The following is a 23,213-nucleotide window of genomic DNA, read 5'->3' as shown; positions in this document are numbered from 1 at the left end:
AGATTTGAATTTTTTTCCATATCTTTTATGAGAAGCCTCTTAAATGTTAAAAGCCTGGTCTTCAGAACGCAAACGCTGTTTCATCTTCCTTTTCAGCCTAACGATCTCTCTAGTGGCTCCCAAGATCCAGAAGAATTTATTCTCAAAGCGGGTGGTATAAATAACCCTTGATGTCGGATAAATGTGATTATAATCTGTTATTAAGATTTATGTGCAAGCTTCCTTCCTATGTGTTTACAGAAACACGGTGGTCAGCTGGGGGTTGGTGTTTTTTTTTGGATGGTAGCTGAACTTTTATCAGAAACTCCATTTGAGAAATGTCCCAATCAAGCGCCAGTCTCTGCGGTGGTAACAAAATATGCTGATAAAGCTTCCACGACAAGTGCCGCTCATTACAAGGTTGTATGACTGAAAAAGGAAATGTCGCTAATTTTTATTGATTGAGAGAACTGCTTGACTCATTGGTAGGATTGGAGCCTGAGCAACCATTTGGCAAATTAATTAGCTGGTTACAAAGACTGACAAGACTAATTCATGGCCAGCACAGTCTACAGACATCAACTGTCTGACCTTAAAATATGGAGGCTCGGAAACCAAGCAAAGGCAGCCAACTCCACGACTCAAGGCATGCCTTCTGGATAAAAGTTGAGATCTACAGCCATTGGAGTGCCATAGGTTAGATACGCTTGCTGTCAATCATGAAAAGCAGAAACTCTCTAATTCTTGTATAATGACGGATGTTGATTGTAGCCATGCAGGTTCTCCACCTTTTGGACAGAAAACATTTTGAGGTCTACATTAATTCTAAAATGTATACTAATATTTGGTGTCGGCTACCTGTGTTGACAGTCCTGTATGGGGCACGCGGAGTGAAGCGGAAGCCTCACTGAGATCTCTTGTTAGGTTCAGGACACCCAAAGGTCCAGCAGTTCAGATGCCTAATGCCCTCATGGGGCTTTCTTCGGAGGTGTGTGAGGTTGTATTGCAGCAGTTAAGAATTTGAGTAGTGATTGCTCCATGATCAACAGAGGAGTCATCACAGAACCCATTAGAATGATAACACAAACAGAATTCATTACACAAGTATTCTCATGGGTGTCAACTAGAACCTTCTAACACAGATGAAATGACCTAAAGCACACCTAACGTGACCTTTTTATGCCTTGTTGAATACCACAGAAACAGTTAAACATCCTTCTTACGTACATTGATTAGCAAGTTATTATGTTGCTGTGCAAAGACTTATAGCAGCCACGTGGGAATGAGGGGGATGCGGCGGCGCACGCACAGATCCCCACGAGAGGCTCACTCACAACACACAGCATCCCTTTTTCATTTCCACCAATATATGGACGCTGCCTCCTCGCTGCTTACTCATTAGATCTGGCCAGCGAGTTATACATAATTAATTAGCAGAATCTCTGGGCACAAACCTTGGAGCCAGAAGCTGCAGGAACAGGAGGATTGCGAGCCAAGAACATCACCAAGAAAAACCCTGCAGGAATTTAACCCTTCCCCTGCCCCGCACTGCATGGCATTTCAGTAAAGCAGCCCCATTCATTACCTTCTGCAACTTACTGGTATAACGGAAGGATTCTAGAAGACCGCTACAACCAGAAACCGCAAGGGGAACAATCATGAAAGGGCTCACTTGTGAGATGTATTTCCAGGTGGTCCACCAAAAGATCCCGTGCGTCCAAAGAAACAATAAGCACAGAAGTACACTGATGGGACAATAGGTGGATCTAATCTTAGATAAGTAACGCTTAGCGTGTGGTGTTAAGGAAAGCAACGGGAAAAAAAATCTATGTTCGAAATTCAAGTCACAAAGCTGACCTCCACCTAATGCGTTTTGTGCGCAGCGTGCACTGTGGGGCGCCTCTCGTATTGAACGTGGATTTTGATTTTTTAATGGCACTTAGCGATAACCACTAACTACTGGCTACTTGACAGTGCAGTGGGCACTCAAACAGTTAGATGTATTCAGACAGATGACACTCACTCTGAAATGTTGCTTACAGTAAATGAAATTATAGGAGGACTGACAGTAATCTTCCCCCATGAACCCTGGATAATTAATTATGATGCGTCAAATCCCATACTGCAATTTCATTTCCAGTTTGGTAATTTATAGTGTTCCTTTGTCGCCGCCCTGGAGTAGACCTAACAAATGGAGCATTTATTGACGCGGGTCTGTCTCTTGGCACCTGATGGCTTTATTTAAATGTGTCCTGCTTAATTTTACACCCGCTACAACCGGTATTCTCAAGGGTCCTTGGGAAAAAACTAAAGAAAATGCTGTATACTTTTCCCCATGGTCAAGCAACCATTCTGCTTCCTGATAATTAGACATTGGTTCATTGTATAATTTCAGATAATAGGAACTAAAATGCTGCTTTTGTGTCTTTATCTTGCAGCTTTAACCATTTTGATGCCAGTGGCTGATGGCGCACGTTTCTGTAAACGGCTATTATATAGCATTGTAAGCGGTGCATTGTGTGGGATACTCTGCGGGTTTTCCCCGTGAATCAGACATAGAATTTGGCAGACGTGGGAACGGCTCAGAAAGTCCCCGGTGTCTGCCAAGGCTAGCATAGACTGATCCGCTTGCGTTCAGCAGCTCCCGCTCTCCTTCTGTCTTCAGCAAATCAATAACATCACAAACTCTGCAGCTGATCAATAACCTCTGATTAATCCGCTTGCTGCTGTCGGGTATATTTAGCGCATCATAATTAGAATTATTAATTAGAAATAGGAAATCGATTGCCACATGTATGCCAAAAAAGTCATCACAATCAAAGGGATGGAGTGACGCTGTTACATCGTCCTGACATTGTGTGTCTGTGATCGCAGATAGTGTCACATGCTGTTACTTGACACGAATTGGTGTACAGAGTTGATTCTTTTTTTTATTTTTTTACATCATAAAATTAAGTTTACCCAGGTTTTGTTTTTTTTTTTAGAATTTTAAGTTTGGTTGTGATTAAGAAACTTACATAGATAGCAGTAAAGTAATAGGGATGAGCTACCAAGCAGCCAGACATGGCGTAGTACAAAACATTATTCATATCAAATTAAAAAAAATATGTTTTCAAAAATATTGTGTTCCTTATAACCTTTATTTTTTGCACATTGTTGTGTTTTCAGTCAGCTGCATATTAGCCATTTGTATGGGGTTTAGCTCAGTTTGCTTAGCTTATTCTACTAGACACACATGAAACAAGTTAATCATCCAGCTGGACACGCTGACTAATGCAGTCTGTAGAGGGGCAGACTTCATTAGCATTGCCATAAAGAATCATCTCAGTGTGGTGTTTGTCACCCAAAATATCGCATGACTAATAGCAATGGCAGCCTCCAGGTCTACAGATAGAGGACGTTTATTGGAAGAAAAGGAGATAAAATCAGATTTCCTTCAATAACCTACATTATGACATACACAGCACTGGATTTTATGCTGAAGCAGAAAAAATATTTTCCATATTGGAAGTTGTCTTGATTTGTTGTCATTTAACGCTTTGTCTAGTTATTATGTAACTCCTGATAATCTGTTATCATATTGGGTTTACATGTATTCATAATACTCAATCAATAATAGAGACACACATAGTAGTCACACACATATATATATATATATATATATATATATATATATATATATATATATATATATATATATATCAGCAATATAGAGAATACTGCTACATTGCCATTATATGCCATTATATCTCTATCCTGCCTTTCTTAATAGATGTTAGAGCTCCCCTGCAGTTTCTAATTATACACAGTTAACTGGCGCTTGATACATTTGAATATATGAAGTATGAATGTCAAGGATACTTTTATTTTTATTTTTATATACAATGAGCTACTTCTATAGCTCTCCATGCAGCACATACGCAAGAGATTTGAATTACCAAGCCTTGGTTTTGACCCTTGCTTCTTATTCCTACGCAGCTTCCAACAATCTGCGTCTGGGGGATTTGAAGGACTGTATTCCTGCTGTAAAGGGGACATTAACCCTTATCTCCCACCTTTAAGAGCCTTTTGAAGTAGAAACTAATACCTGTGTGGGTATCTCTGCCTACCAACTTCTGTCGTCAAACAAGTCACAAGTAGCTCCCAGAAAAACACAGCGGAGCTTTGGTCTGCCAGACCCCTAAACCATTACAAAGGCACCTTCCTATCATCATAATAATAAGGCATGTGAAATAGGCGCTTATTAAGCTATTATCGAATCGTTCTGAAATGTCCTAATAATGTGTACTGTATAATTATTTCATCCACTCATAATACCTGTTATAGAATTGTTATAACATATACTCTTTATATCTATTGCAGTCTCGTTATAATATCCATGTGTTTTCCCTTTTATACACTTGTTCTAATATCCGCTCATAACATCTGTTATAGCCCTGTTGTAATATCCACACATAATGCCTATTACCGGCTTGTTACAATATTCCCTGATAACATCAACAGCAGAGTCGTAATAGCACTGATTATTTTTCGTTTCTCTAAACTGAGTCAGGGATGGAGCTACTGTATAAGATTATTAGGTGGATACTTAGGGCCCCCGTTGGTCTAAGGAGAGCCTTGTAGGTTGAAAGGAGTATATTGCATACACGTCACTGTATTTTTGTTATAAATAATTTTGTGGTCATTAGTATTGATATTCTTGTTTTTGCACAATTATTCTTTTTGTTACATAACAATAAATGTCTTTACCCCAAAAATACTAAAGTTGCTCATGTTCCCATGACTTTTTATTTTTTATTTTTTTTAGCAGGGATAGCTTAATGCCTGGGTTATTTTAAGGGGCAACTCTTCAACTTTCCAATAAGCTCTGAACTACTGTGCATGGGACATCCACAATGGCTCATCGCACCGAGAACAGAGGCGCACAACTCACACTTAAGCTGATTGCTGTGTAATGCGGCCGCTGCATGCCTTGCGCTGAATAAATAATGTGGATTCAATACCACATCCTAGGAGCGACCGTAAGCATAATGATAGAATACTTTCAGCTTTATACATTTTAGGGTCAGAGAAAAGTTCATTTTCATGCAAGCCTTGCCTGTCATCTGAACCCTGCCAGTGATCTATACTACGTAGAGCAGCCCACGTAGCATGAATAACTAAATTGTGGATGCAGGTATGACCCCCGGCGTGCCCTGACCAAAGCAGACTTGCAAATCTACCTTCATGTATATTATGTCTCAACAGCTCATATACTGTTTGTGAGGAATAGGAACATAATTCATGATTCTCGTGAAACAAGGAAAACTTTTAATACATACAATAATATATCTGCAAATCGCCAAGTGAGGATTGGCAAGCTGGCAGATGTACTCTGGTAATGTCCACCCATGCTGCAGGGCAGTCTATGGCAGCCAAGCACAATGTAGGAGTAATACTGAATTCTGCCGTTGTATGGCTATACATATTGCTGGGCTGCACTTGCTATACAGTCGTGTAGTATGGAACCATCACATGCGTCCTCGTTTCAGTGGCTGATTTTTCAGCTATACATGCCTTGTTCTCTTTAAGTTGGAAGGCACAAATATCTGTTTATATCTGTTCTTTACAGATGTACTTTGCTCTGACCAGTTCACGTACTGATTGCTATCCCCTGTGCTGCGGGAAATGTGTCCTAGCTGTTTGAGATGCGATTAAATTCATACATTAGATGCACATTTCTGTTTCTTGTCTGAGTTTTCCCTTTTTCTTTTCTTTGGGAGAAAGCACTTAAATAAATCCCCCAAGTCATTGCCATTTGCTCCCATTCACTAGACTGCAGAGTTTTTGTGTCTTAGTAGGAATCTGCGCTCCCATAGATATAATGATAATGCCAGTTAAGTGCTGGAAACATACAGAAACAACCCTTGTTCCTGTGGACTACAGGTAATACACGGTCAGTTCCAGGTACAGGGATAGGCAAACCCTGACACACCAATGCTGGATGTGCGTAATGGGATTTGGAGTCTAAGGCGTCTGGAATGCTAAGGAGCCAAACATTTATTTGGTTAAGACAGACCATGTAAACTCTGTATGTTAAGAAGAGGTTACATTAAGTGACAGGTTCACTATTATTCTACAGCTGTTTTGCTGTGGGAGAGAGGACAGGAGACATGGTTTTATAGGGAATAATAAAAAACAACACATTTTACAGGTCGCTGATGGTTCGGCGTGTATGATTTCTATAATAAGACAGACTTGGGTAACTAAGTGAGTAATGCAATATGACATTGCACTGGTTTCAAATGGTTCGGTCTATGGTCAGAGAGGGCATGTGTGAGTTGCTTTCTTGTGGGTGGATGGTCCCCCTATCTCTATGCTTTACCACAGAGGGAGCGAGAGGAAGGGGGAATACATTATCATCCGTCCACTGTGTCCGTGGTACCCCGGGCTGCCAGGCAGCATGTAGGAGTTGTTCGGTTGTGGGTGGGTGGTCCCCATATCTCTGTTTCACCACACAGAGAGTGAGAGGAAGGGGGAACAAATGATCATCCGGTCCACTGTGACTGCGGAACTTCTGGCTTTATTATCTAGTTTATTATACAGGAATGTATACTTTACTATTGTGTGAGTGCAGTTCTAACAGACATGCAGAATAACAATACACCGGCAGATATTGAGGATAAGCGCATTCACGGTGTAACAATGTAAGGCGGACTTCATACACATACATCTTCATACCTACTGCAATTACATTTTCCGTCCTAATCTGTAAAAATAGCTTGTGCTGAGATACCCCCTCCCAGATCGGATTTATTCAATTCATTCTTCAATCTGTACATGTACCTAGACATCCCTAAAGTAACTTCAATCCTCCAAAACTGGGGATGTACAACAGGTCTGTCCAAACTATCAAAAGCTCCATCTTTTCCAGGATGGAAATCTTGTTAGAGTGACACCTTTTTAATTGTTTATGTTTAGTTTTTTCAAGTTATTCTTTCTAGTTTATAAGTTCGATTATAACTTGATTGCTAGAACGGATTATGTCTATCCTCCGATTCTGTGGGAGCCATCTATAAAGGTGATTCCAGAACAAAGTTTCAAAAGTGGACTTATTGTCATGGTAATAAGTTGAGGCAGTTGCTACAGTGATAATCACTTTATGTCAGATGTTCATGGATGCAATTATTTAAGCAGTGAAAAAGTCACTGAAACTAATATAATATATATGACAGGTAAACCATCACTCTGGCTCCTACACCTCTCATAATATCCTACCATGAACGCTTCCACTACAGGCTTCTTCAGGGCTTCAGCCAAAGAGAAGAAGTCTTTAGTTAAAGATATAAAGCTTTCAGGACGTCGGAGTATTCTCTCCATGATTCTGCTGTGTAAACCTAGCGGTTTTGGAAGAGTCCCGCTGTTTTCATACCCTCGCTCTGCGTGTTTCCTTGCAGGTTGTGACAGTGAGCACTGGGGGCCGCACTGCAGTAACCGCTGCCAGTGCCAAAATGAAGCGCTGTGTAATCCCATCACTGGTGCCTGCGTTTGCTCGGATGGGTACAGAGGATGGCGCTGCGAGGACTGGTGCGACCCAGGGACCTATGGTAAGGCCTGCCAGCTGAGGTGCCAGTGCCAGAATGGTGCAACATGTGATCACAGGACCGGCGAGTGTCACTGCGCCCCGGGATACACAGGAGCTTTGTGAGTATCTGGGGTTGACAAACATAGTTTTTGTTTATTTTTTTGGAAAATTTAAGCTATATCATATCATAAATTTGATTATATTTTCAACAATAGGTAATCTATACAGTATCGCTCTAGTGCAGTATTTGAAAACGTTGCCTCTATTTATAATTAGGTAGCTCTCGGATGAGTAGGGTAATATAATGAGAGAAGAGGAGAGAAATGCTATAAATTGCAGACACTGGTTATACGGGGAAGGAGGGACACATGCTGTGTGTAAAGTGTAATTTAAGTTGTTTTTGTACCACCTATAGCTGTGAAGAGCTTTGCCCACCTGGGAGCCATGGGGCTCTGTGTGAACTGCGCTGCCCTTGCCAGAATGGGGGAGTCTGCCATCATGTAACTGGAGACTGCGCGTGTCCAGCCGGGTGGACGGTACGAATACTTTTTGTGCCATGTGCCCAATGCATTTCATCTTCCCAGCCAATCAGAGAACAGCACTTTATATCTCATCTACGTTTCACAGGGCTCTGTCTGTGCCCTGCCATGCCCATCTGGGAGATACGGGATGAACTGCAGCCAAGAGTGCCAGTGCCACAATGGTGGCCAATGCGACCCAGTGACTGGAAGGTGTCAGTGTGCAGCAGGATACACGGGAGAGAGGTAAGCACATCTATTTTGGCCCATATATATTTTTTGCTATAGTTCTTGTCAGCAAATAATCTTGACAGCATAGCCGTACCGGCCTTATGATTGCATTCATACCCCTGTGGAGGGAGGCTCCATACTACTGGACTAAATGCAGGGAGACTCAATACAGTCAGCCCAGGTTCTTGTCTTAAAAGCACAGTAAAGAACAGAGACACAGCCACTAAACGCTTACTTAAGTATGGAGTTGAACATTTCAACGCTCTCACTTCATCATGCCTTATGAAGGGTTGACCTTGGAGAGCATCTTCTGCAAGAAGGACTAAGGTGGCCCTGCATAATGCATAGTTAATATGGGAACATTCCTAGTCTTACTGATTGAACTATATTAATCCAATATAATACCATCCATATGACATGTTTCACGCTATTAGTAATATAGATTCTCTGGTGCTTACTAATAACTATTAGAGAGCTTGCACTCTTGCATTCTTAGAGCCTTCTTTCAACCCTTGATGTGTCTGTGATGGTAAAGTCGATTTAGTGTACCTCGTCTTCTTTCTATACATTCAACATATACCGCTAGCTTCCATCCATCAAATTTACTTACTTTTAAGTGGTTGGCGATAACAACTCGGGTATCTTTCTTCTTCGGTTGGCATCAATAAAGTTGATTTTTATGACCCAAATGCATAATTTTTGCATTTATTGGCATTACATTTTAGATCCCGTATTTTAGACGGTTCTTCAAACTTCCTTCAATCATTATTCAGCTCATTATTCCCCTAGGAATGCAATCTCTGTTTCACATTCTTTTATCATCCGCAAAAAAAATATATGCTTTGCCTTCCAAAGTGTTTGCAATAATACACTAACCACCGAGGAACAGCACAAATAAGTAGTATTTCTTCTGAAAGCGTACCACTGGCCAAAGCACTCAGTTTCCTACCTCCCAGCAAGCCGTTTGCCCGGCGTCCAATCTAATGGCTATGCGGTTGTACAAGTTCTGTTATCCACGGTATAAATGTAGACATTACACAGTGGAAGTGGCCATACTTGACAAGCGGACTCGTATTTGTCAGTCCTATGCGGCACATACTCTACCTACCACCGTAAGTGATTTATTGCATAGTTGATATAACAGCTCGAACCCATGGTCCATGCTAAAAAAGCAATTTGATGCCTCCTTATACAAGGTTTATTTTATCGCTTCCCGAAATAAAAGCTCAATCTTTCAGGTCCTTGGAAGAAGAACACTGGTAAGCATGAGGAACGGCACATTATTCTAAGTTAATGAAGCCGATCTTATGTTTTTGTGTACTTCCCCCTGGTGACTATATATAGGCTTCCCGGTCGCCTAGGTTACCGGTGTAATTAATCAAGATTCCTTGCTGTCAGAAATTAATGGCGATCGGAGGAAAAAGGCAGGAAATCAAAGTAAAACAACAATTTGCTTACATTGCAGTTCAATAAACTGATATTGTGGGCAGTGTCAGCATGAGGCACAACTTAATTTCAGCAGCGTTATTGATACACAAATTGCTATAATTCTGCAATTTTATCACAATAATGGAGTAACGATATAATCGTAAAGATAAAATAGCAGGCAGTTACTGTCAGGGCTGCAGATCATATCCCAGTAACGGAGCGCATTAACGTATAGACCCATGAGTGCTTTATTAAAAGAGTGGCGTAACCTAAAGCCTGATACATTAACGAGAAACACTTAGAATGTGTCTGTATGGAACGTTAAGCTTTGCGAATGATTTAACTTATAGTGAACCTGCAAAGGATTGACTTATTCAAGTGTCATAGGTGGGGAAATGCAAATGAAACCCCTTTCTTTCTTCCAATACCTCTTCTTTGGAGTCACATCACGGTTCTAAACCAAGTTATAACTATTAAAAAGTGTAAAAAAAACAAGACCATGAGACAGTAGGATATGATAGCACTAATTGCAAAGACAGCTGCAACTGCTACAATAAATATCCCATTATCCAGACGTCTTAAAAGGGACAGCCACTAAAGAAGAATGCATCTATAAATACTCTGTGAGCCATATGCATTCAATGTTCAGGTGGCCGCCTGGGACACCAGAGTTTCCGTTTATCAAGAAACCTCTTTTTCTCTAACCATAGAGGATGCCCCATGTTGTCTGTAAGATCCCCCACCCGCTCTTTGTATTGTCCTATAATATACTTATTAATGGTAATTATGTATCCCAAAAAGGCATCTTTTCTACCATGAACAAGTTTGGAACGTATGTCATAATAGCTGAGATTCTCCATTATTTTAACTAGTTCTGCCATCTGTGAACCCTTTCTAGTTCTGTTATGTATTTTTTATATGCCAGTGCTTCAAATTGTAATGCGGGGAAACAAAAAAAAAAAAATAACTTGGCTATTAGATAATGATTCTAAGGCCAGCATTTAAACTTCCTTCTTAATGAACTGATTTTCAAAGTTGGTCTCCATTGCAGGATTCCAGGGCCTCCATGCTTGATGCTCACATGCAAGTCCAGGTAGAGAGTTTGGTTTCCACTCCCTTGCTTCACTACTCATTATGAAGGGCCATCACTGGCCTCTAGCAAGAAGGCCTGAGCTGGCCCTGGGTAATGCATAATGCATAATAAGGGCAGACACTGCGAAAACCTCACTAATTTAACTATGCATTATACAGGGAACCCAAGCTCTTCTGCAGCAGAAGCTTATTGGGGTTGGATCTTCGCAATGTATAGTGAAGTGAAGGAGCTGAAACCACAGCTCTCCTACCAAGTCACCTTTTAGTGTATAAACCCCAAAGCGTAATTTCAACACAATTAGTGTTCTTTGCACCTATGGATAAAACGATTAGCTCTAGAAAAGCAAAATCAGTATTGCACTAAAATAGAAATGTGATCTAATTTACTGTCATGACTTATTTAACAGACAATCTATAAAAAAGGCTCATAGTAAAATTTCACTAGAAATCTCTGATCAAATTACATAGATTTAAAAAGATTACTGCGAACCAAGAACAGGTGGTGTGTTCTTAAGAGACAGATCTGTGTATCTAAAAGGTACTAAAACATGAGAGACATACATTTTTATGCTATGTGGTGTAATGTAAGGATTTTTACATGACTTATCCAACTTAGTCTTGGCCAATATGCTACTAGACTCTGTTAGCATGCAATCAATATTTGGTTGTGGCTGTAACTGGCCAGATAGTTGTTCTTTACTAGTCAGGGCAGATGTAAGACACGTGATGAAGAAATCCAGAAACGCTTCCTTTAACTTCAGCAGCAGTGCCCAGTGCGCCGAGCGGTATAATTATTTTGCAATTTCTATGGAGCATTATAATATGCTAATGAAAATAAAATGTTATAGGTTATTTCAAGTTCTGTCCCTGGCAGAGTGTAATAGATAGATGGAGTTGTGCTTTCTCTATGAAGGGCCAACAGTGGCAGGATTCTCCAGCAAAAGGGCCTGAGCGGTCTCTGCATGATGCGCCATTAAATGGTTGATGATGATTTGGATGAATCTTACTGATATCATGTACATTATATGGAACATGATATGGAGGCGCTTACTGGAGTTGGGCCTCCATAATATACAATGAAGTCAAGGAGTTGCAACCGCAAATCTCCTAATAACACTCCCTTTACTGCATAGATTCCACATCATCTCATTGCTGTGTTGTATTTGGGTGATATCGGGGCCAGACTGGGGATGAATGGGCGGCCTGGGCAAATCACACAAGCGTGGCCGACGGCTGAATATGACAGACCCTATGTTACGTTGTTGTTTTCCACGCAGCATGAGTGCAGGCATATCCAGCCGGTATGGAGTGCTGTTGACCATTGGCCCAATGGCTAGTTCAGGCCTGGCTCCTGAACTGATTCAGAACAGTAATTGCCTCTTATTCCTGTCAACATCTTCTGCAGAAGACAACATTTCCAGTTGCCTTCCAGACTTATATATTTGTTTCCCAGGAATGCCTATTGTTAGGGTGGATGGGGGTGGATATGAAGGTTATCATTCATTAACAATATGGCCGCTCAGTATCTAGCCACAATCTGGCGCAGGACGGAGTGCGGTGTGCTTGCTTAGTGAGCTGTGTGATTGATCCAGCGCTCTGCGTGTGCGTCTCGCAGTGAGGGGAACGCGGTTCCATCCTCCTGTGATTATCCGTTGTGTTCATTAATAGGGTGTTTGTATAAAATTCATTAGCAGGCTGAGCGGTTTGATCTCTAACTAAACAAGTTAGCAGAATCACTTGTTTGTGAGGGGGAGGGGGAGCTAATTATGTAAAGGACATGAGTCGTCAATATTTAATTTCCAGTTTCTGTATCCTTGGAGCTGATGAACCCTTTAACTACTTGTGTGTCAGCTGAATACATAGCGGCTTGAAGAACACATGCGCAACAATGTATATCAAGCCTGCAATGAGAACTGTGGCAATGTGCCACGAATGGGCATTCTAGGGTAACAGATATATATGTGTGTGAATGTATGTATGTACAGTAAATGCACACAAATATAATTAAAAATATACATGGCTTTATAAAATCTATACCTTCAAGGTTTTATTACACTGGATGGATGTGATCAGGTATCACAGTTAACTGAAGCTGATAATCCGAAACTGTTATCGTATACATTTTTGGGAGGCCGAGAGGTGTTTCACCAGTCTGCTCTTATCATACCCGGAAATTAGCTTAACCTTGACTTGTCATTAATTAAAGATACAACTATGACGTACCTGTAACAAAAGCACTAATTGAGAGTCTTAGGTATGATCACAGCAGCGTAGTATTGGAAGGGGTCAGGTTCAGACCAAAGAATCTGCCTACTCACCCTGAGATTGGGGCAAAAAACCCGAGACTGGAGGGTCAAACCCTGAAGGTTTCCAGGTATTCCTATTATACCCATGAGGTAATGGGGCAACCTGTGTGGCACATAGCTCATCTACCATGCCTCTGTGTGTATGTCGATGGGAGCATGTTTCAGGACCTGATCTCACACTACAATATGGGATTCCTTCATCCAATATTATTGCTAAACCATTAATAGGTTTCAAAAGACCCTACATTTCCTGTGGGACAATTGGGCCTCATCTTATTGAAATCTAGAATTTAATGGCCGATAACATAAAGTCTGCACGGAACTCTGCTATACAAGCTTCACCACAGTGACCCCTTACTCTTATCAGTTTGTTTAGATCTCGGACCTTTCACGAAAGGGTCATATTCCTACAAGCAGTGGGGACAGGGACACTCTAGATATTATACTGTATTGATTGTCTGTTTCTCCCCAAAATGTACTCATCCTTTATTAATATCTCTGGCAGAAGATACCGCAGAGCCTTTGTTATGATAAGTACTAAGTATTCAGGAGGCACATTCTAAGCCCTTTCTCCCAGATGTACAGCCTTGTGGCCTCTGACCATCTTACCTGACACCATTTGGTACAAAGATGCTAAGTGTGAGGTTCTAGGTCAAATGCAGATATTACTAATTGTAAGGCACGTACCGCCCGGCGTACGGTACGTGCCATTCAAGGTCCGGGACTTACCTCCTGTGGCAGACCGCGTCTGCTCGTGACAGGCTCCAGGTCCCTGTCGCCGGCTCGGGCAGTCTGTTCTTCACTCCCCGCGTCCACGCGGGGAGCTGGGGAACACGCCGGCGACGCTGCTCTGGTCCCCACGGAGGGGGCGGCGCTCCAGCACGCCGCTCTAAGTTCCTCTCCTCCTGCTAACAGTATGCAGGGGGGAGGGGGAGGAGTGGAGAGAGAGGCTTCCCCTGGAGGGGCGGCACCTCTGGTGCCGTCTCACAGGAGAGAGATGGTTGGGGGCGGAACCGAGGGCGGAGATCCAGACGTGACGTCAGACGCCACGTCTGGGATCTCAATAAAACCCTCAAGCTCCCTTATGTCGGCGCTCAGATATTCTGAGACGCTCTGTGCCCTACACAGCGTCTCCTGTACTGTGCTCCTTTACCCATTTGTCTCCTGATTTGATCTGTTACCTGACCCTTGCCTGTGACCCGTTTATGCTACCTTGCCGCCTGGACCTGACCCTTGCCTGTGACCTGTTTACGCTACTTCGCCGCCTGGACCTGACCCTTGCCTGTGACCTGTTTTCGCTACTTTGCTGCCTGGACCTGACCCTTGCCTGTGACCTGTTTTCGCTACTTTGCTGCCTGGACCTGGCCCTGGCCTGTTACCTGTCTATGCTATTTTGAGTACTGCCTCTACCTGAGTTTTCTACTGCGTCCTATCTCTACTACTCTGGACTATTTCGGTTACCTCCAGTAGTCCTGCATTCTGGGCTCCTTCTACCCTGCTAACACAGACACTTGCTGGTGTCTGACACTAATATAGCTTATCACTGGCGGTACCAGGTCAATTATTTCAACAAAGCATTGTTCTCTTCTGCCTAGCTGTGTAACTGTTAACAATGAAGATGGTCAAAAAAGGTCCCGAAGAAGCATTTTGTGGTTACTTAAACAGGATGGCAGGAAATCAATGGCTGGTTTTAAAGACCCCAAAAATATGAGGCACGATTACCCGTATAGAATGCACTTCATTCCACAGACCACATGAATATGCATACGCTTGCCGTCTTGGTCAAGTGCTGCCAGCAGAGCTGCATTCTGGCCTTAGGGCCAAACTGGAGGAAGAACACCCTGTTGGGTAGTCAGGCTCCCCGGGCACAGATGTTTAATGGGGTGGTTACAAAGGACTTCTTTCTCTCTGGAAGAACGTAGTAAGTTTCAACTATAGAGGACTGTGCCCAGCTGGTACAGCCTCCACAGCATGCAGTTTCAAGGTGGTGCGCAGGTTTAATAGGTAGGACGCCGGCATATGAGATATTAACCCAGCGCTCACCTGGGTTAATGCAAAGAAAAATTGAACATTGAAGAACCATTTTACCTGGCAGTGTCTGATCCAGTCAACTGTGTATATGTGTGCCAGATCCCAGCAGGTGTGAGTTGTGCCAGTTACATTCCCTGCGCCGACTGAATGAGCTGGGCTGGTGTTTCAGGCACGATGCGCGCAGGAGGAGAGGGCAGGCAGCATGTGGTCCTCGGCCGACAAACATATCAGCTGCACAAACACAGAGAAACCGGTAATTACAGATCGGGGAAAAAAATGCATCCTAATGCTCATATGATAACAATTTGTCTAAAAATTGGAAGGAAATAATAATAAAAGGAGCATGAGAATCCCTGAAGAGTCTATGCTGCCTTAGCCACCAGAGACATTCTTTCAGCTATGAAAATATTTTTTCTTGTTTCTTGTCTGTAATTGAACGTTTCATAGGCTGGCACTGATGCGTGCCAAGCAAAGTGCCTGGAATGCTTTAACACAAAGCAAATGAAGTCTCATTCTGCTATAAAACATAGACTACAACTATTATTAAACTCGGGTACTGGAGGTCACACAAGTGTGAAGAATGAATGTTTTTTTGTCTTGACCCTGTGTGCATATTATCTATACCAATCAATGTATTCTGCCCTTAGGTTAAAGCTATCCTGGCATTTTAAGAAAGTGCAGAGATGTAAATGAATGAAATGCAGGATTTATTTCTAAAGGCACAAGACACTCTGCCTAAAATATTGATCTCTCCAAGACTTCTAAAAACTAAAAGGGGCTCAGTGAAAAGAAAAATAAAAAATATATATATATATATATAATCTTACCGTTAGTAGAAGCTGCAGCCCCTCGCCTCCTCTGTGTCCCTACTTAAAGCAGCAAATCAGTAGAATGAACTTCAGTTAAAATCAAGGGGCAAATACCTATGGTGGCTAGAATGCCCCTTTAAATGTATTCAATTTTTGGACAGAAGTCTCAAAAAGACACATCTGCTTTGATTCCACTGAATTACACTCTGGTGTAAATTTCAAATGTAGTCTTATCACCATAGTAATTAAATAAATGGTCCCATCTGCTGGAACATTATGATGGTTACCCTGGATTTGCTACATGGAATAAACCCCAAAGTCTAAGTTCTATGTAGATTCTGTATAAAAAGGGATTCTGGTGCAATGTTTCAAAAGTGGTCTTATCACCATGGAAACCGATGGAATGGCCTATTGAGCATAGGCAGGAGCTTTGCACCAGAATCACTTTTTATGCATAATCCCCTGGCAGGGAGGCTGGCACACTGCACCTTTCCCCACATTATTATTCTAGATTTCATTACATTACATTACATTTTATTTATATGTGCCAGCGGATTCTGTGGCGCTCCTAGAGTAGAGTAGAGCAAAAATTACCAATAATATTAAAATTGATAAAAAATGTTAACATACATTCAGAATTACTAGTACAGAAGCAGAAAAGGGCCCTGCTCTTGCAAGATTTTAATCTATTACAGTCTAAAGGATTAACAAACTGCCTGCAATGCCAATGTAATTGTGTAGTTGGCACTGCCGGAGCGAAAGAAAGTTCTGCATGTGTGGTTTAAGTAGGAATGTGTCTCTGCTTAGGTCGCATTGTTCAGTTAATGCTTGCTGTTTACCCAAGTCTGCTCTCTGTGCCCTACAGATGCCAGGAAGAGTGTCCAGTTGGTACATATGGGTCCCAGTGTGCGGAGCGATGTGACTGTCAGAACGGGGCCAAGTGTTATCACATTAATGGGGCATGTCTATGTGAACCCGGCTTCAAGGGCATCCTATGCGAGGACCGCGTATGCCCCGAGGGGCTTTATGGCTTGAAGTGCAACAAGAACTGCCCCTGTAACCTCACCAACACCCGTGGGTATGTCTGCCTGCTGCAGAGTGTGATAAACTGGTGATGCCAGGGGCAAAGTCAGTGCGGCTCAATATGTTGACATCAGAACACTTTGTAAACCAATTGCAAATACAGATTAAAACTGTGTATGAGCTGCCGCTGTACTGCTTACACAATACATTAACCTCTTCAGCTGCTGATCGCTCAATCCTTTGGCACTCAAAGGGTTCGTGTAATTCTGTAAACATACACATGCCAAACGACCCATTTTTTTTATTATTAAAAATATTTGAATGGTGTTTAGGTTTCAGTTGTGTAAGCTGATGGGGTATTTCATACCTGCCAGGATCACGTTGGTTGGAGGCTTAATTTCTGTGTAAATTTGGGTGTCAGACTTTTTCCCTGTAGCCCATACGCCATTCAAATTGTTCCCAGAACAGCTGGACGTTGCTTCATAAATCCACTACTCTTTCAGTAAGTCGTTGCATTACCAGTCGGATTTATTTCTCTTCCTTCTCGCCGTGAGTTATAGCTGTTGTAGAGAGTGTTTATTCTGTGCTCGCCATTTTTAAATATGAACTTTCATATGCCTTTTGGCTGTGCTATTTCCTATAAAATAGTATTTTCATGTGTTAAAGCGTATAAATAATAGATCCTCTCCTGTTGGAGCAGATGAATGAATTGCAGGGTTACAGCGGGTGAATGAATCGCAGGGAGTGGGGTGGCCGGTTGTTGACACCACGATATATTGTTTTAATTAGTTCTGCCGCACACCCCACAGCTCCATGCTGACTTGTCTCTCTCCTTCTCTCTTCTGTTAGCTGCCACCCTCTGTCTGGGGAGTGCACCTGCAGGGCCGGCTGGAGCGGCCTGTACTGCGAGGAGCCCTGCCGGCCAGGCTTCTATGGAGAGGACTGCCAACAGCTGTGCTCCTGTCACAATGGGGCAGACTGTGACAGTATGACGGGGAGATGCCTGTGTGCTCCTGGCTACACGGTGAGGACGCCATTTATCTCCTGTCTCTCCCACCATAGGCTAAGACATGTTCTTTAAAGTTATGCCCTATAAACCGTTCCTTGTGTTATAAGTACACAAAAATTGCTCATTTCACTTTATTACACAATTTGTTTGTTGTAGATTTTTTTCTCCACGTGTATTTGAGTCCCATTTAGAGCAATTATTGTCTTGTTAATATTGGAAGAGTACTTTGATGGGTTGCAGTAATACATTGCGAGGGTATATATATATATATATGCTTATTTTGATATTAATACTTTCCACTTGCGGTTATTATAAACGCTCTTTGTTAGACTGCATGTTCTGTGGACCAGAACCTGCTTTCTCTGCACGCTGCACGCTGTTTCCTCCATGTATCCAGCAGCGTAATCAAAATCACTGCATAATACGGCAGAAAACGGAAAATGCAGAACATCTCAATTTAACAATATTTCAACACCGAACACAACCAATGCAGACCACAAGGGGTGGTCACAATGGGTTGGATGAGGGGCATGAGAGTTGTAGCTTGCGAACAAGGAAGGATGCGAACATTGGCTGAAAGTTTAGTTATATACACTAATGATCATGGTCCTTTAGCTAGGTCTCCCTTATCAAGGCATACATATAGAAGTTGTACCTTACATGGCATTCTTGGAGCATTGCTGTCCTACACGATGCGTTTTTAAGTGTCCCGAGTTAAATGACCCCTGTGGTTCCCTTAGCTTTTCCTCCCAGTTACAACTGGTCTGGGATATTTCTTCCATAAGCGTCCGGTGTGACCATGATCAGACTTTAGTAAAGAAGGACTTTATTTCTTAAATATTTCTATCACCATTTTTTTTTAGTTTATTTTTAATCCTTTTTTCTCCTGTTGGTTTCAGAGTGGAGATAAGACATTCGATAATTAACCTGCTTTGACTTCATAATTTAGTAATCTGCAGATGTCCTGGTGAGGGTTTAAATGAATACGATAAGGTCTGAATTCTCTAATTAGATGGGCAACATGTAAGCATTCAATAATTTCTCCTCCTATAGAGCTCTCTGAAATATTCTCATTTATCTGTAAATGTACCCTCTACAAAATTTCCATGGTGTCCTTGTATAGCAAGGGGATCAGAGGGCCCTTTAACCCCTTAATAATGCAGTTTGATATAGTGTAGACTTCCCATAAGTGTAAATGGTTAAAGGGGAGATTTGTTATACAGAACGGTATCTTCACATAAGTTTAGATTGTAAGCTCTTGGCTTCCTGAGTCACAATGCAGCAGACACTGTCACTTAAAAATAAATGAGCTGTGTGTTTCTATGCACCCCCCACGTAATGCAGCCTCATTAGTTCTTGTAAGGACTCTGCCCCCCTCCTCTTTTAAATCGTAACAAGTCCAGAGTGCAGGACACTCGTGTTTATTTGCTAAGCTCAGCTGCTGGCTCGGAAAATGCTGTAACTGCAGAAAATACATTATATCTGCCCACAGAGTTCAAATGCCACCGTACTGCGAGAGAGTCTCGGGAGCGGGGACAGGCTGTGCTGGCTATCACCCCCACGCACATTTATACTTCTCCTAACATCTGTCACACACAATACTGCCATACATAGCTGGCCCACGGAGGGCATCTAGTTGTTGATGGACTACAATGCCTATCAGCCTTAGCCACCATACCGGGGGGGGGGGCATTTTTTTTTTATTCTAGCGATGCAACTTTCAATCACGTCTCGTATGGCTATTGAGTATGGACTGGTGTCAGCATAAGTAACATTTAAGAATGAAAGAAAGTATGAACATGCTGCATCGTGTCATGGCGTGTTGTATGTCTGAAGCCTGACGGACAACCTATATGAGCCAGGAGGGAAATACTTATAGCCACGGCTATATTGAGCCTCGTGTGAGATATAATGGTATAATATGATATTCCTGTGCATATACTGTTATAATATTTCACATTATTTTAGGACATTGCTTTACATTATTGTTAGATGGCAAGGCTATGTCTCTCTACAAGATATTTGGAATTCCCGCGTATTTCCTGAGTGGAAAGTCACATGGTTCCTGCCAAGATTGTTTTATATAGCACCATCATATTCCTTAGCGATGTACAAAGAGTAAACAGGACATAACAAGCAATATATCACATAACAATTTGACTTCAAAAAGTGAGAAGGACCCTTGTAAGAACGGGCGTATCATTTGGAAATATATAGGTACTAATGGAAACGCTTTCATTAACCCAGACACAGAATAGAGGGCAGGCCTTATGCGTACGTTTAAATCAAGAGACTTATAACACCACCAACATACATTACTTACTTACTACATGAGAGAAAAGAAAACTATAACATTCATACTCCATGGGTTAAAGGTGTTCTTCTGTCTACTCAACTGAATAGATTACATTTCTAAGACAAAATAAAGGATTTGAAACATCCCTGTGTAAATTCTAGCCATGGCCATGTGACCTAAGGATAGGGCACTGATAGGTTGAAATATTTTGTTGCCATAGCAGTAGAAACGTCTTTTAAAAGACTCTGTAGTGCTTGTATTTGTTTAAAACTAAAGGTAGAATCAAATCAGGGGGTTAGTGAAATGTGTATCACGTGTACAACCACAAACACAGAAACTCCTTTTGTAGAACAGGATCAGGCACAACCTGACGTACGACCAGATCTAGTGGGACAATCACTCTGGATAGTAATCTCTGTCTCTGTACTGTGTGATTACCTTCTTCTAGCATCTCTCTGCTGTCCTACTCCTTATTACGAGCATTTGTCTCCTGTGCTATTCCCTATTACCGACATCAGTTTCTTGTGCCATCCTCTGTTACTTGCATATCTGCCGTCCCGCGCTGTGTTAGTAATATTAGTCTCCTGTCTCGTTCTGCTGTCCCGTGTTCTATCACAGACATCTTTATCCTGCCCGTTACTTACATCTGTCTCTTGCATACATCATTCTGATGTCTTTCTCCGTATAAAAAATGCATCGCGCAGGGCAGCAATGAGTAATCCGTCCCTGATGAATAAAGAAGTCTCCAGAAGTAGAAGTATTGTCTACCCAACCTGGAGTTCTGTTATTAGTTATCACATAATTCACATATATATACTGTATATTTCAGCCTATAACCATAATTACATGGGTTGATTTAAAATGTAGGATTTGAGCCCCACACGCAGTGCTTTGTTCCATATGTCCTGCTGCATTCATGGTTCCAGTTCTATGCTCTTTTCCTCTGCATTTCCCTGTTGCTTGCTCTTCTTATTGCTATCCCCTCCCTTCCAAATGAACTGCTTCATCTGATTCCCGTCAGTATGTCTGTGGCCTTTAACCGGCCCTAATCAATGTCCCTGCGCCTCATTAATGAGGCTTTTATCTCCTTGATTTATTTCCAATAGGTCATGTGTACAGGTGCCCGCTAATCCCTGTGACCCGTCACTCATGCTGCCCCCACCCAACCAGCAGATGCTTGGCATCCTCATTGCATTGCAACCCTTCCTAATTGGATTTGGGCAAAGGCCACACATATCCCCATCCAGCTGCCCGGGGAAGTAGTATTCTGTAGGTTTTGGATCCTTCTGCATCCCCTCCCATTGTGGATATATAGTTCATCATTATTTTCATGGAACATGTTCATCTAGCATTCATGTAACGCAGGGACCTGTTTATATGACCTCATAGGGCTTCAGGGCACATACATAAATACATAATGCGATGACACATCATGTAATGTCATATAACAGGGCTGACTAGTAGACGTCAGCATGCAGAGCAGAGAGCTGTAGTTACTCTGTTATACAGTAACATATGCAGAGTGTTAGAATAACGTAATTGTGTGGGTCACGGTCTTTGTAATAACATACACATACTAAAAATGTAAAGTAAAATAAATGACAGCCTATCGGGCTTATATTTATCTCTTTGCAATCGTAAGCACCAAGTTGGTTGGAGTTTACCCCCTTTAATGATTGTGCTAACCCAAGGAAGTCCCTTGGAGAGATTTTTTGGAGATTACTGCTGCCACAGCCAGTTTAATAGGGCAGGAACTCATTTGTAGCAAGTCCCCTTGAGTTAGACTGCAGAGCGGGTACCATATTGAATTCAATGGGAATGGAGCTTGATTGAACACATTGAGCTTGGTTAAATGTCATGTCTGAACCTTAATTGGTTAAAAAGGTTACACTGAAATCAATTAAAACCAACTTCTACTAAGTGGATCAGTTGGGTGTACAGAGTGTTAGCTCGACATATAAAACGTAATCCAAAAGTGATGTGTAGATGTATCTATATCCCAATTTCCTTGTTTTCCTTAATTTTATCTGGTTCTTATGTCGGGATCAAAACTATGGATATAATGAAATGCAAACATCAGAGCTTCCAAGCTCATTAAGGAAATGCTTTAACATAACAAGCTGGCAGGACTTGTTCCAAGAACCAAAAGATGCACACAAGAGGGCAAAACATGGCTTTGCTCCAGTTTGCTAAAATTTAAGAGAATAAATGATCAAAATGTTGTTTGATCGTATATATATATCTTTAAATACTGTTACAAGTGCAGTAGTGTACATTCTCAATGTTACTCTGAGTTTAGGACCTCTTCTCAATTGAAATGAACATGCTTATATGGCTGAGTTTGCAATTCATAGCTCCCTAGTTATCCATAAACTATATTTTATCAGTGGTTGCAAAGAAATAGAAAGTACTGATCATTAACAGATACGATGAGAATGTCAGATTCTACTGATCTCTCTCTAAATGTATGAATTCAATAAGTCATATTGTTAAGCAGCACCCAAGCGACAGGCTGGCAAATTTACCCCAAAAGGGAAATCATATGTGATAGCGCTGGTGTTTAGTGGTCATAACCACACGCACATTTTAATATAGTAACATTATTACTAGCGCTCATCAAGGGCTGCATCACTGCAAGGAAGAGTAACAGCTTTTTTCTCTTCTTCAATTGTAGCCCCATCCTGCCTCTTCTATGCAAAAATAATTGATGCTTTGCCCCCATATGTATAGCGCTGTATACTATAACCCAATAGAATATAATATGTCGATACTTGTGTCTCCTTTGTGAGTAAGGACTCTGCCTGGTAGTGTAGGATCTAGTGATGTGTAAGCGTCTGATGGATGGCTGCTGTTTATTGTGTGTGACCCCCTTCGGGTCCGGCAGTAGCATGTGGGCAGTGGTCCGCTGATGTGTGCTCAGATTCCTG

At 41.8% G+C, this 23,213-nt stretch overlaps 1 protein-coding gene across 1 annotated transcript in view; it reads left to right on the top strand.

The window, feature by feature from the left end:
• LOC149300072 (multiple epidermal growth factor-like domains protein 10) overlaps positions 1 to 23,213 on the top strand; it is a 98,395-nt gene that overhangs the window by 37,772 nt on the left and 37,410 nt on the right. The window contains exons 5-9 of the mRNA XM_089485538.1: positions 7,416 to 7,662; positions 7,959 to 8,079; positions 8,171 to 8,307; positions 16,824 to 17,036; positions 17,831 to 18,005. Coding sequence (XP_089341664.1) covers positions 7,416 to 7,662; positions 7,959 to 8,079; positions 8,171 to 8,307; positions 16,824 to 17,036; positions 17,831 to 18,005 — 893 coding nt within the window. The remainder of the gene's footprint in view (positions 1 to 7,415; positions 7,663 to 7,958; positions 8,080 to 8,170; positions 8,308 to 16,823; positions 17,037 to 17,830; positions 18,006 to 23,213) is intronic.

The sequence above is a fragment of the Sceloporus occidentalis genome, unplaced genomic scaffold (assembly GCF_023333645.1).
Source record: "Sceloporus occidentalis isolate IW3139 unplaced genomic scaffold, rSceOcc1.0.p SCAF_26, whole genome shotgun sequence".
Classification (NCBI taxonomy): Eukaryota; Metazoa; Chordata; class Lepidosauria; order Squamata; family Phrynosomatidae; genus Sceloporus; species Sceloporus occidentalis.
Note: the sequence above shows the minus strand (reverse complement) of the source record. Positions and strands in the feature narration are given on the sequence as shown.